Source organism: Labeo rohita, chromosome 16 (genome assembly GCF_022985175.1).
Source record: "Labeo rohita strain BAU-BD-2019 chromosome 16, IGBB_LRoh.1.0, whole genome shotgun sequence".
Classification (NCBI taxonomy): Eukaryota; Metazoa; Chordata; class Actinopteri; order Cypriniformes; family Cyprinidae; genus Labeo; species Labeo rohita.
The window spans coordinates 607,860-626,697 of NC_066884.1; the positions used below are offsets into that span (position 1 = coordinate 607,860).

Below are 18,838 nucleotides of genomic sequence, written 5' to 3' on the forward strand. Positions count from 1 at the left end.
CCGCCATGGCGCGAACGCAACTGGCTTTTAAAGGGAATGGGAGATGAGACTCTGATTGCTTTAATGCACGTTACGCCCAAAACACACCCATGACTCATTTAAGAGAATAGGGACAACCCTTTTAGACCACACGCCAACCGTTTTTCCCATCCTTAAATTGGCAAAAGTGGATTCGGACACGCCCTAAGTGCACCTGCGCTGTGAGCTTTAGACCATGTGCTTAGATCGTTAAAATAGGGCCCCGTGTGATTCTGTGCTTTTCTCAACCTGTTTGTGTTGACTGAAATCAGTCATTTAGTTATTAAAGTAGTGTAACATCATTTCAATTATTATTATCAAAATTAATTTTTCGGCTCAAATGATCACATAAAATCAATAAATCATTCTTATTATTCACCTTATGGAGCCTTTTCTAGCATTTTGTGGCTCAACACTCTGGAACAACCTTCCTTTGGCCATCTGAACAGCACCTTCTTATCTATATGAACAAATTATAGAGGCTAAAGAGCTAATTGTAACAGTTTTATCACATTGTTTTGTAAATGTTTACATTTTTGATTATGTGATTTATATGTCTTAATCTTCTGTACAGCAGAGTGTTTTTAAGTGTGCTTTAAAAATAAACAAAAGGAATGAAATGTTACAACTTGTCAATAATTCATTCAGTCTTTTTTTTTTTGACATACACATTAGTTAAACATGATGGGATGTAGTGGTGTCCAAACCGTAGTGGATATTATTGAGTGCACTCATTCAATCCCGTAATGCGCCGCAAAAACAAGTGTATGATGTACACTCAACAGCTAAAGAACACCCATAATGCACTGTGAGGTTTGTGTTGAATAAATTCCTGCATCGTGCCAGAAGATGGCATCTGCAGCTGAATCCTTCTTCTTCAACTGGACTATATTAGTGGACTAACGGAGGGAATAGTGAGGGAATAGGGGGAATTCAAACATAGCACAGGAAAGTCACTTTCACACAGAGTTTAGTTTTACCTCTAATTAAATGCACCTTAATCAACTAGTCAGTGTCACTGGGTTTACTTTAATAACAGTCAGGTGTGTTGAAACTACACTCTATAGACTCACAGACACATCTGTTTCACACACATCAATAAAACACAGAACCAGGAAACAGGAAATACATGAGTTCAGGGAAAGAGAAACTGAAGTGTAGTTGAGCTGTTGTGTGTTTGTGTCTCTGTATTCATGCAGTAAAATGGAAGAAGCTAGAATTTCGGTGAATGAGTTCACATGTGCAGTGTGTCTGGATCTCCTGAAGGATCCAGTGACCATCCAGTGTGGACACAGTTACTGTAAGATCTGTATTATAGACTGCTGGGATCAGGAGGATCAGATGAGAGTCTACAGCTGCCCTCAGTGCAGACAGACCTTCAGTCCAAGACCTGCTTTAGCTACAAACACCATGCTGACTGAAGTGGTGGAGAAACTGAAGAAGACCAAACTTCCTGCTGACTGTTACGCTGGAGCTGGAGATGTGCAGTGTGACGTCTGTACTGGAACAAAATACAAAGCCGTCAAGTCCTGTCTGATGTGTCTGAACTCTTACTGTCAGAATCACCTTGAGCAACATGAGAGTTTGTTTAAAGGAAAGAAACACAATTTGACTGATGCCACTGGACGACTGCAGGAGATGATCTGCCAGAAACATGAAAAGATCCTTGAGGTTTTCTGTCGCACTGATCAGAAATGTATATGTGTGCTGTGTATGGATGAACATAAAAACCACGACACTGTATCAGCTGCAGCACAGAGGACAGAGAAACAGGTATTTAAAACTAGTTTAAAACAGAACACAGAAACACGGTTAGTGTGAAGTCCGTGTTCTCTTTTATAATACTTACACTTTTAGTGTAAAACACTCCTTAATCTTCATGATAATTCATGTACGATGGTGGTAAGTTATCAATCATCCCTTCTGGAGTTTGAACCTACAGCCATTTATTATTAGCTCTACTTTTATTGGATTCACATGATGATTTAGTGTCAGTAGTTTTCTGTGACATTCACTATCATCTGTTTGTCCTGCAGAAGCAGCTGAAGGAGACGCAGAAGACGTTCCAGCAGAGAATCCAGCAGAGAGAGAAAGATCTTCAGCGGCTGAGAGAGGCTGTGAAGTCTCATAAGGTGAGTCTGGAGAAGAAGAGAAGTTTGTCTCAGTCTTAGTTTACTGTGTGTCCTAACAGCGCTCTGTACAGACAGCAGTGGAGGACAGTGAGAGGATCTTTACTGAGCTCATCCGCTCCATTGAGAGAAGCCGCTCTGAGCTGATACGGCTGATCAGAGATCAGGAAAAGCGAGCGGTGAGTCGAGCTAAAGGACGACTGGAGCGACTGGAGCAGGAGATCAATGATCTGAGGAGGAGAGACGCTGAGCTGGAGCAGCTTTCACACACACAGGATCACATCCAGTTCCTGCAGGTAACACAGATCTAGAAGTTCTAGTCTAGAAACGTTATTTCACCAAAACATTATGCATGCTGAACATGGATATATAAGCAAGACATTTGATCACTTGTGCAGCTGCTTCTCTCTCACTCATTTCAGAAACCATCTGTCTGAAAAGACAATGTGTAGGTTGTAAGTGTGAATTAATGAATATGAGAAGAATGAAGCTGATGCTGTGAAAGTGCTGGATTGAGGTGAGTTACTAAAGATCAGTCAAGTCAAATCTGATGTTGGTGCAGGTTATTGGGTGAAGTGTGGAGCTGATGATATTCGATTTCTATTTTCTGTAGAGTTTCCAGTCTCTCTCAGCACCTCCTGAATCTACAGATGGAAATAAAGATTCCTTCAGTTCTCTCTTCTCTTTTGATGGTCTGAGAGAATCTGTCCATCAGCTGAGAGACAAACTGGAGGATTTCTGCAAAGAGGAGCTCAAGAAGATCTCAGACAGAGGTAAAGTCCTGGAGATTCATCTGCTCTCAGAAACGAGTCCATCATCATCTCATATCATGGAGAACATCATATTAGAAATGTGTTAGGAATGGATGCAGGATCATGAGATTCACACTGTTCATGTCTGTTGATTTCCACAGTCACATTCACCAACATTGTTCCCAGGACCAGGAACGACTTCCTACAATGTAAGTCAGTAAGAAAACAAGCAGAAAAACTCACTGAGTGTGTTCATGTTCTTCCTGTAGAAGGTGAAAGAAGAGTTTTATAATTGATGATGTAAATGCAAAGTTCTTTCATGAAACTTTAGATCATGAAACTAACTCATTCTAATATAATCACATCATCACATGGTGCAGGTAGTTGGTTTCTTTTCACATCAGCAGCCAATGAGCTTGCTGCTCAACATTTAATACTTGGCTAATGCTTGCTGTAGAAGTCGCAGCATGCTTCAGAAACCATTTAAAATAAACATCTAAGATAAATGAATGCTCTTTTACTCCTTTCACTGTGCATACTGTGTGCTCTGCCTTATTTATTTCCAAATGAGCAACCATAAAACAAGTTTTACTAAATGTCATGTTTAACAGTCTTGTATTCGTATGCAGGAGTAAATTTCTATGCTTATAAGCAGTTTATACAGCTGCAGCAACATGCAGTCTAGCGCATGTAATCGTTTTGAGGACACACTGGCAAGTAACAGACATGAGAGCAGGTTTAAATGAAATAATCTGTATACATTTTAACCAGGATTCACAATAATTAACTGTGTAACTTCAATGCCACATTCATTTATTAAGAGTGATACTTCCATTAGCTGTATTGAATGTGCAGCTGATTTCAGCTCCATGCATCAGCATGTAGCCCAGGCACACATAGCCATACCCCACTAGCTTTAAGCTGGATATATGCATGTCCACTAATGCAGCAGTTTATATTCTTGCAATCAGCAGCATGCATATATTGGCTTGTAATTGACCACTTCTTGTGTCTCCTTGTTTGTTGGGTTTTTTCATATATGTTATATATGCAGCACCAACATTTCTTACATGCTCACAGCAGCATTTCTGTGGATCTATTGGCATTAGCAAGTCTCAGTACTTGCTCTGCCGCAGCAGACACTGATGATACACTGAACATGAAGAGTTCAGCTACATGAAAAGATCAAACAATTTCATAATTCCTGATTCTGATGTGTTTTATCTCCATCAGATTCCCATCAGCTCACTCCGGATCTGAACACAGTGAATAGATGCCTTCGTCTGACTGAGAGCAACAGAGAGATTACTCAAACTGGCACAGTCCAGTCGTATCCTGATCATCCAGACAGATTTAATGATTATGCTCAGGTGTTGTGTAGAGAGAGTGTGTGTGGATGCTGTTACTGGGAGCTGCAGTGGAGAGGGAACAATGGTGTGCGAATCTCAGTGTCATATAAGAGCATCAGCAGGGAGGGAGATGGTGATGAGTGTCGATTTGGATGTAATGATCAGTCCTGGAGTTTGATCTGCTCTCCTGACAGTTACTCATTCATACACAATAACATAGAGACTGATCTCCCTGTGAAGCCCATCAGCAGTAGAATAGGAGTGTTTGTGGATCACAGTGCAGGAACTCTGTCCTTCTACAGCGTCTCTGACACAATGAGCCTCATCCACACAGTCCAGACCACATTCACTCAGCCGCTCTATCCCGGGTTTTATGTTGGCTATAAATCATCAGTGAAACTGTGTTGATGAATCAGAATAGACTGACCAGAGATTCTACCCATAATGCTTTGAGCTGATAATGAATCAGTAACAGTGAGATGTTATAGAGTCTTTTCTTTTCTCTTCAAGACATTAATACTGCAGCTGGACTTCTGTCAGTGAAATAACATGTCAGAATAAATGTGTGTAATAAATCCTCATATAGACAGTAAGATCAGTGTGTGTGTGAGTCCTGTTGAGTGACCATGGGCCCTATCATGCACCTGGCGCCGCTTTGCGCCAGGTGCAACGCAAGTGTTTATTGCTAGTTTCAGCCTGACGCAGTTATTATTTTCACGCCCTGCATCACGTTGTTTAAATAGCAAATGCATTTGCGCCCATTTGTGCTCCCAAGGGTGTGCTGCTCTGAAAATAAGGTGTGTTCAGGCGCAATCTTGGCGCGTTGCTATTTTGAGGCAACTGAAATAGACTGTGCCATTGACCAACTGAAACCTGGTTTAAAGTCATTGGCGCAATATAATTATTTTTTTTGTTTTTTAAAGAGCATGTTCTTAATATGTGCTTATTCGCTTAAGTCTTAAAGGGAATGGGAAATGAGACTATGATTGGTTTAATGCACATTACGCCCAAAACACACCCTTTTAGGCCACGCGCTGGGCATGCCGACTGTTTTTCCCGTCCTTAAAATAGCAAAAGTGGATTCAGACACACCCCAAGTGCACCTATGACGTGCGCTTTAGACCATGCCCTTAGAACCTTAAAATAGGGCCCCGTGTGTTTCTGTGCTTTTCTCAACCTGTTTGTGTTGACTGAAATCAGTCATTTATTATAGTTATAGTTATTAATGTAGTGTCACATCAGTTATTTCAATTATCACTATCAAAATTATCTTTTAGCTCAAATGATCACATAAAATCAATAAATCATTCTCATTATTCACCCTATGGAGCTCAAGCCCTTTCCAGCATTTTGTGTTTTTTTTGTCTTCCATTACTGCAAGTCACTGTTTTTGCTGTCATGCATTTAATATTATTGTTAACCATGGAATTTGTTTTTATTTTTAAGGTAAATTTTTTAATTTGTGGCTGTCCGTAAAACTTGGAATTTTAAATACTGATTTTAGTTTTTTAAAGTGCCCCTATTATGCCATTTTAAAGGTTGCTAATATTGTTTCATTAGACTCCTAAAACAGGTTTACATGTATGCAAGGTCAAAAAACACTTCAGTTTTCTCCAAAAATAGATTTAATTTTACCCCATTTCTAAATGACTCCTAAACGACTCGTACGAAGCAGTTCGAAGAATCAGTCTCTCTAAACCCCTCCTTTCCGTGAGCCCTCACCGCTGTGATTGGTCAGATGGCGCAGTCCTTTATGATTGGTTTACCGCGTACAGCGTGTCGGAAAACGAAACGACCATTGCCATAACTGACTGACAGCCTTGCATACTTGTCAATACATAGAAAAGATGGCATCGATTTTACCATAACAATTCCAGCCAGAGTCTGACGATGAAACGGCTGAAGTGGCTGATCGACAAGTTAGCACGGTCTACTGTGGAAAGTGCTCGCAATTTGCTTTTGTAACCGAACCAGGCACACCCCTATGTTGTAAACTTCAACATTGTATAATGCATTAAGCGGTTTCACACCGAACACGGAAAGCGCCGCGCTGACCGCTGGGTTCAGTTCAGCCCTTCAGAGCACAGCGGTAAAAGTTCGTTCGAACAACTCATTTGAACTTTGAGCGCGGCGTGCGCGCTCTGCTGCGCGTCTGCTTTGGTCGAGACCGAAACAAGCCGCCCTCACAGGGCGGAAGGCATTGAAATGAAGGGGTTTCATAGCACAGCGCTTTCCGCATTCGGTGTGAAAGCCGCTTCGTGCGCCATCCTTTATCATTACTCCAACTAATGAGACAGACAGACAGTCAAGCTGCAGCAATCACAAATTGTCAGACTACATTGGGTCCACAGCTGAACAACAGAACTACACAAGCGTGATTTAGCCGGTTAGCAAGACGTGCAGGGTTGTTACACAACATAACATACACAACTACGTATTTTGAACGATCGCCAGAAAATACAATATTTGTAGATTCATCATCTTTTGGAAGTGAATATAAAACAGTTTTACTCACAGCGTATGATACAGCGTCTTCCGTATAATGTACGTGTAAGTTTCCATGTGACGTAAACCCCATGGAAATGTATGGGCGGACAACTTGTTCGCGATGTAGAACGTGGGCGGACACTATGCAAATCTGTTACTTCGTGACGTGTGGCCGTAACAGAAAGAGATTCGAAATCCTGACGACTCGTTTAGGCAAATGTGAGCCGACTCTTTTTTTTGATAGACAATAACTTTATGTATCGTGCACTGTCGGCTTCACAACTTTGCAGATAGTTTATGTTCACATACAGCTACATGACACACTGCATGAAAGGACATATTTGAAAACGCATAATAGGGGCACTTTAAGCTTTACACAATCTGTCTCATAATCATAATCTATCTGAACCGGTGTCTCTCACTGTTGTTGTATCCACACTAATCAGCAAGACCAAGGTCAGACATTTAGGAATGCTATTCATTCCCAGGTCCAGACTGAAGCATTGTGGTGATTGAGCTGACACAACCTTGTTTCTACAAAGACATTCAGCATGTTTTCTACAAACAATGTCTGACATCTGATTTGAAATGAATTTGTAAAAATCGAATTTAATGTTTTTTTTGTTTTGTTTTTTTTTGATGATTTGCTAAACATGATGGGATAGCCATTTGTAGTGGTGTCCAAAATGTAGTGGATGTTTTTGAGTGCACTCATTCAATCCCATAATGTGCCACAAAAACAAGTGTACTACCGATGTACACTCAACAGCTAGAGAACACCCATAATGCACTATGAGGTTTGTGCTGAATGGATTCCTGTATTTTGCCAGAAGATGGAATAGCGAATTAGGTATGGGGGGGATTTCAAACAGCACAGGAGAGTCACTTTCCCACAGAATTTAGTTTTATCTCTAATTAAGTGCACCGTAATCAACTAGTCAATGTCACTGGGTTTACTTTACTAACAGTCAGGTGTGTTGAAACTAAACTCTACAGGAGCTTTATAGACTCACAGACACACCTGTTTTACACACGTCACACAAACACAGAACCAGGAAAATATTTAAACTCATCAGTTCAGGGAAAGAGAAACTGTGGTGTAGTTGAGCTGTTGTGTGTTTGTGTCTCTGTATTCATGCAGTAAAATAGCAGGAGCCAGATTTTCTCAGGATGAGTTCATGTGTGCAGTGTGTCTGGATCTCCTGAAGGATCCAGTGACCATCCAGTGTGGACACAGTTACTGTAAGATCTGTATTACAGACTGCTGGGATCAGGAGGATCAGATGAGAGTCTACAGCTGCCCTCAGTGCAGACAGACCTTCAGTCCAAGACCTGCTTTAGCAAGAAACACCATCTTGGCTGAAGTAGTGGAGAAACTGAAGAAGACCAAACTTCCTGCTGACTGTTACGCTGGAGCTGGAGATGTGCAGTGTGACGTCTGTACTGGAACAAAATACAAAGCTGTCAAGTCCTGTCTGATGTGTCATGAATCTTACTGTCAAACTCATTTTGACCGTCATGAGGAGTTTCATTCACGTAAGCCACACAAAGTGACTGATGCCACTGGACGACTGCAGGAGATGATCTGCCAGAAACATGAGAAGATCCTTGAGGTTTTCTGTCGCACTGACCAGAAATGTATATGTGTGCTGTGTACGATGGATGAACATAAAAACCACGACATTGTATCAGCTGCAGCACAGAGGACAGAGAAACAGGTATTTAAAACTAGAGATCAAGGTAATACTTGGTGTAATGATCCAATAGTCTGTTTATTTTCTGTGTAGAGCTGCAGCTTAATTACACAGAAACACTGTCAGTGTGAAACTCTACATCTGTGTCAGTTTTACTTTTATAATACTTACACTTTTAGTGTGAAACACTCCATAATCTTCAAGATAATTCATGTACGATGGTGGTAAATGATCAATCATCCCTTCTGGAGTTTGAACCTACAACCTTTATTGGATTCACATGATGATTTAGTGTCAGTAGTTTTCTGTGACATTCATTATGATCTGTTTGTCCTGCAGAAGCAGCTGAAGGAGACGCAGAAGACGTTCCAGCAGAGAATCCAGCAGAGAGAGAAAGATCTTCAGCAGCTGAGAGAGGCTGTGGAGTCTCATAAGGTGAGTCTGGAGAAGAAGAGAAGTTTGTCTCAGTCTCAGTTCAGACTCTCTTGTCTCTTTCAGTCCCACTGAAGCCTGAATCACTGTGTGTCCTAACAGCGCTCTGCACAGACAGCAGTGGAGGACAGTGAGAGGATCTTTACTGAGCTCATCCGCTCCATTGAGAGAAGCCGCTCTGAGCTGATACGACTGATCAGAAATCAGGAAAAGCGAGCGGTGAGTGGAGCTGAAGGACGACTGGAGCGACTGGAGCAGGAGATCAATGATCTGAGGAGGAGAGACGCTGAGCTGGAGCAGCTTTCACACACACAGGATCACATCCAGTTCCTGCAGGTAACACAGATCTAGAAGAACACCATCATAGTGCACTTGAGACACATCCTGCTGTGACAGGAGACTCACACACAAACAAGTCTTGCTTTTTTATGCCTTTGTGTCAGTAGTGGTGTCCTCCTGGGTCTCCTACCATAGCGTCCCTTTTCATTCAGATGGTGACAGATAGTGTGAGCTGACACTGTTGTACCCTGTGTCTGCAGATCAGCTTGACTTTGTGTGGAAGCTAATCAAGGTTCTTTATCCACCATTCGAACAATCCTTCATTGTCATTTTTCATTAATTTAGCTCTTTTCTAATTTTGCTGTCATGAATACCAAAACATTTGCAATTGGAACAATCTTCTGAGAGAAGTTTTGCACAGAATTGCAAGGGTGCCGATATTTTTGGCCATGGCTGTATGTGTTTACATTATAAGTTATATTTACAATATAGCCATTTTATGGCTACTGGTGAAATAAGGTATTATTGGGACTAGCAAATATTTGCCCAATATACATTATATTCAGTAATCCATATGGTAATTTAATAGTAATTTAATAGCCTTGATTAAAGCTGTAGTCTAAAAATGTTAACTTCGTCCCGCGTGTTGAACACAGAAATATAATCAAGATGTTTGATTGCTTGTGCAGCCGCGTCTCTCTCGCTCATTTTAGAAACCAACAGGTTGAAAAGACAATAGTCATGTAGATCATAAATGAATGATTGTGGTCACTTGGAAATCACATACAGTTTTAGATTAAGTGTCAAATACTAGAATCTGTAGCTCTGATGTGATGTAATGAATAAGAGAAGAATGAAGCTGATGTTGTGAAAGTGCTGGATTGAGTTACTAAAGATCAAAGTCAAATCTGATGTTGGTGCAGGTTATTGGGTGAAGTGTGGAGCTGATGAGATTCGATTTCTGTTTTCTGTAGAGTTTCCAGTCTCTCTCAGCACCTCCTGAATCTACAGATGGAAATAAAGATTCCTTCAGTTCTCTCTTCTCTTTTGATGGTCTGAGAGAATCTGTCCATCAGCTGAGAGACAAACTGGAGGATTTCTGCAAAGAGGATCTCAAGAAGATCTTAAACAGAGGTAACAAAGTCCTGGAGATTCATCTGCTCTCAGAAACGAGTCCATCATCATCTCATATCATGGAGAACATCATATTAGAAATGTGTTAGGAATGGATGCAGGATCATGAGATTCACACTGTTCATGTCTGTTGATTTCCACAGTCACATTCACCAACATTGTTCCCAGGACCAGGAACGACTTCCTACAATGTAAGTCAGTAAGAAAACAAGCAGAAAAACTCACTGAGTGTGTTCATGTTCTTCCTGTAGAAGGTGAAAGAAGAGTTTTATAACTGATGATGTAAATGATGATTTGCACAGGATATCTGCTCATCTGTACTGACACACTGATGATACACTGAACATGAAGAGTTCAGCTACATGAAAACATCAAACAGATTCTTAATTCCTGATTCTGATGTGTTTTATCTCCATCAGATTCCCATCAGCTCACTCCGGACCTGAACACAGTGAATAGACGCCTCCGTCTGTCTGAGAACAACAGAGTGATTACTGACACTGACACAGTCCAGTCGTATCCTGATCATCCAGACAGATTTAATCAATGGAATCAGGTGTTGTGTAGAGAGAGTGTGTGGGGACGCTGTTACTGGGAGCTGGAGTTGAGCGGAAATGTGCATATATCAGTGTCATATAAAAGCATCAGCAGGAAGGGATCAGATCTGAAGTGTTGGTTTGGATATAATGATCAGTCCTGGAGTTTGTTGTGCACTCCCTACAGATACTCATTCATACACAATAACATAAAGTCTGTTCTCCCTGTGAAGCCCATCAGCAGTAGAATAGGAGTGTTTGTGGATCACAGTGCAGGAACTCTGTCCTTCTACAGCGTCTCTGACACAATGAGCCTCATCCACACAGTCCAGACCACATTCACTCAGCCGCTCTATCCTGGGTTTGATATTTATAAAGCATCAGTGAAACTGTGAGAAATTGACGAGAAATTTCACCCATAATGGTTTGAGCTGCATGATGAATCAGTAACAGTTAGATGTTATTGTACCTTTTCTTTTCTCTTCATGGCATTAAAACTGCAGCTGAACTTTTGTCAGTGAAATAACATGTTTCTTTTCATCTTACCTCAGTATAATGCATTTTAAAGTAGTGTTCATTAGTGGTAACCAATGAAACGCTGTATCGCTGCTGTTCCATAAGCTCCACCTGCTGTCAGTGAATCTGCACTTTTATTCAACCCGCTTCTGGTTTCTGTTTCATTCAGATACAGTATGTTTTATGTAGTATAGTTTCACAAAACTAAAGTCAAACGATTCTGTTTTTGCTTCAAATTTCAGGATCAGAAAAAAATCAGGATGTTAGCACCTCCACTTCATTTTGAGCCGTGAAAAACCCTGATGTCAGAATAAGGCCTGGTTTCACAGACAGGACTTAGACTAAGCCAGGATTAGGCCATAGTTTAATTAGGACATTTAAGTAATTTTTATAAACGTGCTTAGACAAAAACATTACTGGTGTGCATCTTGAGACAAAACAAAGGCACTGATATATTTTTATACCACTCAGTGCAAGTTAGCTCAGACTTACATTTTAGTCTAGGACTAGGCTTAAGGCTTGTCTGTGAAACCGGGGGTAAATGTGTGTAACAAGTCCTTGTATAGACCATAAGGTTAGTGTGTGTGACATGTGTTTCAGTGCTTTTCTCAAACTCTGTTTGTGTTGATTTAGTTTTTAATGTAGGGTTGCATCAGTCATTTTTAATTCATTCAATTCAAATGACCACACAGTCAATAAATCATCTTCATATGGAGCTCAAGCCCTTTTCAGTGTTTTGTGTTCTTTTGTCACGAGTTGCTGTTTTTATTGTCATGCATTTAATTGTTAGCTGTGGAATTTGTTTTTATTTTAGTATAGTATAGTTTCAGCTTGTTAATAATTTATTCTATTGTAGATCTGTGGTTAAAACCTGTAATTGGAATGAAATTTCAAGCTGTTCAAATTCAGTATGTGTGTGTATTTATGTGTGTGTGTGTGTCAGTGGTTCAGTACCGGTGTCTCTGAAGGCCTGTTGTGCGTGTAGGTAACTCTCCCACGCCTCTTCCAGCTCTCCCAACTCCACCAGAGCGAATCCCAGATTACTAAAGCACCGACCCTGATCTCTGCGACTGCCCAGAAGGCCTGCAGGACACGCCAAACATCACTCACTCACGGGACACTACAGTAATCATGATGACTGCACATGCATCAAATATAATAGCAGCAGATTAATGGACATTCTCACACTACCCCTGAAGAATTAGCAGAATGTAATTTTGTAAGACATTATTGACTATAAAACACATTTTATTGGAATTCACGTTTTAAATGATCGTTTACATAGATGCAAACTCATCATGGGTGAACACACACACACAGCTTTTACGATTAATTGCACAGCTCTAACATGACTGATAAAAACTCTGATGTTTCATTTCTGAGGTGTATGTGTGTCTCACCATGGAGTGCCGCTGCCTCTCTGTGGAATCTCAGGGACTGCTGGTACTGACTCAAACTGTTATAGACGGCGCCTAGATTCTGCAGAACCACAGCCAGTCTGTGTGGTTTGGACGAGATCAGAGGAAGCGCCTGCTCGTAACACTGCGACGCCTCGGAGAACAGCCTCATCTGAGAGAAACTCAGAGCCACGTCACTCAGCAGCTTCCCTGAAACACAGGTGAGGACATGAAATCATTATGATTATGGTGCAGCTCAATTTGACCCACATATTTTTATAAGATAAAGGCAGCTGTTTTGAACCAATACATATATATATATATATATATATATTAGGGGTGTGACGAGACACTAATCCCACGAGACGAGACGAGACACGAGATTGGGTTCACGAGAACGAGACGAGATTTTTAAACTTTTCTTAAGAAATCCTCAATGATGAAATATATAGGGAAAATAGTCTTTAATTCAACTGAAAAAGACAAAATGCAAAAAAATGAAGGTGCATTTTGAACTCTATGAAATTAAACTTCCATTTTAATTAATTATATGAAGTAATAAACAACCTTTAAACAAGAGCTTCACGATTCTGAATAAATTGAGAATCCCAGTTGTTTTTAATAAACTAAAGACCATGATTCTCACATGGTTCTGGAGAAAAAAGATTAGAAAAAAACATAATTTACTAGTGGTTCTGACAAACTGTTTGCTTAAGTTTAAATACATATATTCATAAAAAAAAAAAAAAAAATTCAATGAAGGAGTCAGTGTCTCACTTCATTAAGACTTGTTTGACTATTGGAATCTCCTGAATGAATAATTCAATGACATGTTTTAAACGGGCAGTTGTCGCCGCCACCTGGCGGAAGAGGATAAGCGTTCCTCTTCCGCCAAGAGGTGGCGACAACTGCCCATTTAAAACATGTCATTGAATCATTCATTCAGGAGATTCCAATAGTGGTTTAGTGGTTTTCTCCAGAACCATGAGAGAATCATGGTCTTCAGTTTATTAAAAACAACTGGGATTCTCAATTTATTCAGAATCGTGAAGCTCTTGTTTAAATGTTGTTTATTACTTCATATAATTAATTAAAATGGAAGTTTAATTTCATAAAGTTCAAAATGCACCTTCATTTTTTTGCATTTTGTGTTTTTCAGTTGAATTAAAGACTATTTTCCCTATATGTCTCGTCTCGTGGGATTAGTGTCTCGTCACACCCCTAATATGTAATTATTTACATATGCTACCATCTGAGATAATTTCATGTATGCATTTGGCGCTTTTATCTTTAGAAATTCAAACTGATTGTGTTCATTGATGGTGTACATGTTTATCATTCATGTTAATTTCTCTGGGAATAAGTCCCATGATCTTCACATGGCGAGCACTGTGTTTTTTTTTTTGTTTTGAACTGTTCAAACACCAAAAATACTTACTTTACTGTTTATAAAATGTAGTTTCATGATTGCATTTTAACAGAATGATTTATGAAATGAATAACAAGCATCATAAGTTAATCATAATGTAAATTTTTAACACGCATACCACAATACATCAGTGTGTTTAAACGTTGTATTTATCATTGGATACCTATTTATAATAATTAGTCAGTCAGTTTAATTATTTGTCATTTTTATTATTTTTTACATTTTACATTACAGTGCTTGATAGGGCTGCACGATTCTTGCAGGCTTGTGGATCACGATTTTTCTCCATGGGAATTGAGATCACGATTCTCTTACACGATTCTCATTTTTTTTCAAACAAAATGTACTGCTCTCAAGTAAAAAAAAAAAACACAGGACATTTAATACAATAACATGCTGGAGTAATAAAAAAATAGTCTCTTTTTTATTTTAGACCCCTTAAAGTGAATAAAAGTAATTTAAAAGTTTTTGAACATACAAGAACATTAACAAATAATAAATAAACCAATAATAAAATAAAGCATAGGTTTGTATTTTTTCAAATCAAGAAACAGGTTTGGGTTGTCTGATAATGATAATGATAATGATAATAATAATAATAATAATAATAATAATAATAATAATATCACTTTTTTGTCTCTTAGAAATACACATTTGATAGTAGCTTGAGGATGCAGAGGTAAATTTTTGTTCATTATCAATCAGTAACATCTGTAAAAATTGTAGCAACCTCACACATTGCGTCTTTTGCGCGCTCAAGTTGATTATTTCAAATGTAGGTGATGGAAGCGTCACGGTTGTAACGTGCTCAGGTTTGAGATAATAAATGCATCTTCTCTATGGGCTCACGCAGCGCAGCAGGTTAAACTTTGGTCCGAGCAGATAAATGGTCCGTGTGGCGCGTGTTTTTTCTGTACAAATATTGTTACAGTACATCCTCACTTCCACCGTCGCCACCAGGATTTTCCACACTGGGGTTATTTTTTTCTCCTCTCTTACCGCTACAAATCCAGGAAGCAAACTGACTCCGTTTAGGTCTGCCGCCTTGTTACACCTCACGTGAGTGACAGTGGAACGTGGCCAATGAGGGAGAAGGAGAGATGTGATCGAGATTTATGATTGATTGGTGAATTAATAGTGCTTTGTTATTGTGTGAGTGTGACCAATAACGCGTGAATGCAGCATGATCTGAATGCAGGGAAATACACAGAAGTGAATCGCCGTCATTTAGAAAAGAGATCGCATTTATGTATGAATCAAGATCGTGATTTTTATTTTAGATTAATCGTGCAGCCCTAGTGCTTGCTGTTGTTGTTTACTCTTATAATTGTGAAGTTTCATGGAAGGTTTGTCTTCACAAATAAGAGATAAGAGAGAATATCCAAAAGGTTTTATAGGATGGGATGTTGATGTGAAGAAATATGGTATAAAAACACAAAGTCTGGGCATTGAAACATACGCAAGTAAGATTATTCAATACCATATTCAATACACTAATCGTTATCATCATTACTTTGTCTCCTGCTCCGGTTTTGGCTTTCTCACTTAGCTTTTTGACTGATAGTAGACTGTTAATACAGTTTTGGGAACCAGATATTTTCTGACAGGATCCAGCATCTGGGGTTGGATCTAATATTCCTGATGTGGAGACTTGATCTGACATTTTTAGCGCTGTTGGCAGGCATTTAGTGAGTATTAGCACTCATTTAGTGAGATTTAGTGATGCTGACCTTAATAAACATCACTAATCGTTCATGCTGAATATGTTTTTGATCACAAATCGCCATGATATCGAACGTGTTACCCAGCGTCTGCTGATCGCCAATGCTGCTGCTCATCTCCAGGCTGTCGGTCAGCACGCTGATGATGTCTTCGCTGGAGCTGCGGCCGCTCTGCAGCATGTGTTTTCCAGCATCCTTCAGTGCCAGTGCAGCTGCAGATGTGTTTCCCGCTAGTTTATAACTCTCAGCGGCTCGCTGGAAACTCACTGCAGCCTCGTCCCACTCCTACAGCACACACAGAACAAACGACTCAAATATTTCTGCAGCTCATGCATTAAGATTAAATAAACAAGAGCAATCAGTTCAGACCAGTGGCCAGTACACATGCAAATATAATTATAACATGCAGTTTAGTTTTCAAAGATTTTTACATTTTAATCTCAAATTATTTAAGAAAAGAAAACAATGCTTACAAAAAACAAAAAAACAGGTGCATAACAAAAACTGAAATTATCTATGAATCAAAGTTTGAATGGAGACTGTATGTTAAGTGGTTTGGGGGTGAATAAAATGCACTAGTTTAATTATAAGGACAGTGTTATCCCTTAAATTTTTGAGATGCCAGAAATTCAGATTTTTTTTTTTTATATTTAGTGACTTTTTCTCATTTATGATAATGAAGATGCATGCAAAATTACAATACTCTGATGTGTCACGGAATAAGCAAACAATATTTCTATGACGATTATGGTTTTACAGGTCAATTTGACCTACATATTTAATGGATTAAGGCATAATGGATAAAAAATTGATACAGAAACCATTTTCACTCAGAAATTGCTAGTAAATTTCACAAATAATTGCAAAGAAACTTTGAAAACTCATTTTTTACAATCCAGCAGCACAGAACCAAAAAATATTATTTTTTGATGTATTTTATGTAAACCTTTAGGGTATTTACATTTATGTTAAATTTATAGTTAAAACTAAATCTATAACTGTAACAAAAACATTTTTCATTACTTGAAATAAGATAAATGTTAACTGAAATAAAGTTAAATAAAGTTGAATTCATATATATAGTTTTTATTATTTTATTATTATTAGTTATATTATTTTATTATTATTTTATTTCCATTTTAGTTCTACTTATTTTAGTACATCAAGTTAAACTTGACGAAAATGATAAATGTTGCTTTGGAAACCAGCTGAAATACAAAATACAAAAAAGAAAATTTAACATATTCTTTTATCCAAAGTAAATTTACACTGCATTAATTGCATACATTATTATCAGTTCATTTATGTTATTTCACTGGGAATCGGACCCATGATCTTGGCATTGTGAGCATAGAGTTTTGAGCTTCAGGGAAGCACACAGAATGAATACTTTTCTGCTCTTCTTGTGTTTAAAATGCTAAAATGTTTTTAAAAATGCAATACTGTTTATAAAATGTACAGTTTGTGAAAAAAATCATTTGAAAATAATAAAACTTAAATACAGTTTTAAAAATTATTTCTCATATTTTGTTTGTTTATTTATTGTTATTATAATTTTTATTTTATTTTTTTTTTGTGATGCATGAGAATCATTTATGTTAAAGATTTACTTTTTACTTACATTTTTTTATTCATAGTGTGCTTTTTGGCAAATTGCACTGAATCTAATTAGGGTCCATGTGACAAAGAACATAAACGATTGTAACAGACCTTTCTCAGCAGGTGGCAGTGTGCGAGTCTGACACACGTGTCTCCCTCAGCTCCAGCATCTCCCTGTGATCGGTACAGCTGCGCGGCCTGCAGATAGTGTTGTGCGGCCTGCGTTAGGTCTCCCAGCGCCTCTTGGGCCGTGGCCAGGTTAAATTGCAGGTCTGCGATCCGCTCACCTCTCTCGCCCGGCTGTGTGCGCGACAGGACGTCCAGCCCCTTCTGAGGCTCGCCCGCCTCCACGTACGCCGCACCCAGATTAAACGCACATGTTCGCTGCAGTCTCTTCTCTCTGAGCTGAAGGAGACAGCAAATCATGAGGCTTTGGAATATGTACATGAATACATTATTCAGTCAGGTTTGATTTCATGTTAATTTCTCATTCTCAGAGTATTTCAGGTACCTTAGTGGCAGATTTTAATGCGCTCTTGAAACTCTGCAGCGCTGTGTTATTGTCTCCTCTCTGCAGAGCTGCATGTCCAGCTGCAGTCAGTCTCTCGATCTCCAGCTGAACGTCTGTCTCCTCCACTTCAGCTCTGTCTGTCCCGCTCCGATCCGCTTTCTTCTTTTTCTTCTTCTTCTGCTTTTCTTGAGCATCTCTGACTGGAGACCCATCAGAGGCCATGAACTCACAGTAGATCACAGCTGAGAGGAGACATGATGCTCAACCTGAAACCCACAATAATATTTAAAATATCAGTAAGTTAAACATATATAAATCATCATTTATTGGGTACTTTAAATTGGGGGTGGCTAGGTGGCTAATGATATTTGTATTTTTCTTTCCACTGTTGTTTTTAAAAGTATCTTTTTGGTTCTTGCTTAGACTGATTTTAACTAAACACCAATGATCAAACATTTATGATCAGGAAATATTCCTGTGTCCCCCTCTCTCATAGCTACTGTACATGGTGAGTAGATAGACCCCATCTTTTTGAGGTAAATGTATTCAAAAATCTGAAAAGTCTGTGTGTAACTTTGACCACCGAACACCTTTGTTCAGCAATTAAGCACACTTTTTTGGGAGTTATTCCATAACATTTAGGTTTTTTTATGTGTACCACTGTTCAGAACTATGCTAGCCAACAATGTGCTGATTAGCATCTCTGAGCTAGGTTCAAAAGTATCTAAAATTGTTCCATCCTTGTTTTTTTGGGTGCTATTCCATAAATTTGTTACGACCGAAACATGTTATCATTGTTTCGGTAGTAACAAAAGGGAACACATAATGTTAATCCTCATATTTGGGGGAAATAAA

At 39.0% G+C, this 18,838-nt stretch overlaps 3 protein-coding genes across 5 annotated transcripts in view; 2 read left to right on the top strand and 1 right to left on the bottom strand.

Annotated features, from left to right (window-relative positions):
- Nucleotides 1–18,838, bottom strand: part of LOC127178168 (tetratricopeptide repeat protein 24) — a 48,540-nt gene that overhangs the window by 27,826 nt on the left and 1,876 nt on the right. For both annotated transcript variants that reach the window (XM_051130872.1, XM_051130873.1), the window contains exons 2-6: nucleotides 17,984–18,249; nucleotides 17,584–17,877; nucleotides 15,957–16,158; nucleotides 12,727–12,933; nucleotides 12,281–12,409 (exon numbers count right to left, since the gene is read on the bottom strand). In XM_051130872.1, coding sequence (XP_050986829.1) covers nucleotides 12,281–12,409; nucleotides 12,727–12,933; nucleotides 15,957–16,158; nucleotides 17,584–17,877; nucleotides 17,984–18,205 — 1,054 coding nt within the window. In that variant the 5' untranslated portion in view covers nucleotides 18,206–18,249. The remainder of the gene's footprint in view (nucleotides 1–12,280; nucleotides 12,410–12,726; nucleotides 12,934–15,956; nucleotides 16,159–17,583; nucleotides 17,878–17,983; nucleotides 18,250–18,838) is intronic.
- On the top strand, nucleotides 1,171–4,676 carry LOC127178177 (tripartite motif-containing protein 16). 2 transcript variants are annotated; one of them, XM_051130883.1, is made up of 6 exons: nucleotides 1,171–1,791; nucleotides 2,055–2,150; nucleotides 2,210–2,443; nucleotides 2,761–2,920; nucleotides 3,061–3,108; nucleotides 4,133–4,676. In XM_051130883.1, the coding sequence occupies exons 1-6, from the start codon at nucleotides 1,222–1,224 to the stop codon at nucleotides 4,654–4,656; spliced, it is 1,632 nt and encodes a 543-aa protein (XP_050986840.1). In that variant the 5' UTR covers nucleotides 1,171–1,221; the 3' UTR covers nucleotides 4,657–4,676. The 2 variants fall into 2 exon arrangements, with proteins under 2 accessions (XP_050986840.1, XP_050986841.1); XM_051130884.1 differs by having other exon boundaries at nucleotides 2,222–2,443.
- On the top strand, nucleotides 7,834–11,976 carry LOC127178180 (tripartite motif-containing protein 16). Its single transcript, XM_051130889.1, has 6 exons — nucleotides 7,834–8,453; nucleotides 8,769–8,864; nucleotides 8,964–9,197; nucleotides 10,115–10,274; nucleotides 10,418–10,465; nucleotides 10,694–11,976. Exons 1-6 carry the CDS (start codon nucleotides 7,914–7,916, stop codon nucleotides 11,203–11,205), a joined length of 1,590 nt encoding a protein of 529 aa, XP_050986846.1. The 5' UTR covers nucleotides 7,834–7,913; the 3' UTR covers nucleotides 11,206–11,976.

What these genes read in the sequence shown, in the direction of transcription:
- LOC127178177 (XM_051130883.1), top strand. Translation starts at nt 1,222, where the DNA reads ATGGAAGAAGCTAGAATTTCGGTGAATGAGTTCACATGTGCAGTGTGT. An exon ending in CAAGAAGATCTCAGACAGAG is followed by an intron (nt 2,921 to 3,060) that starts GTAAAGTCCTGG and finishes TGATTTCCACAG; the next exon opens with TCACATTCACCAACATTGTT. An exon ending in CAGGAACGACTTCCTACAAT is followed by an intron (nt 3,109 to 4,132) that starts GTAAGTCAGTAA and finishes TATCTCCATCAG; the next exon opens with ATTCCCATCAGCTCACTCCG.
- LOC127178180 (XM_051130889.1), top strand. Translation starts at nt 7,914, where the DNA reads ATGTGTGCAGTGTGTCTGGATCTCCTGAAGGATCCAGTGACCATCCAG. An exon ending in AGGCTGTGGAGTCTCATAAG is followed by an intron (nt 8,865 to 8,963) that starts GTGAGTCTGGAG and finishes GTGTCCTAACAG; the next exon opens with CGCTCTGCACAGACAGCAGT. An exon ending in ATCACATCCAGTTCCTGCAG is followed by an intron (nt 9,198 to 10,114) that starts GTAACACAGATC and finishes TGTTTTCTGTAG; the next exon opens with AGTTTCCAGTCTCTCTCAGC.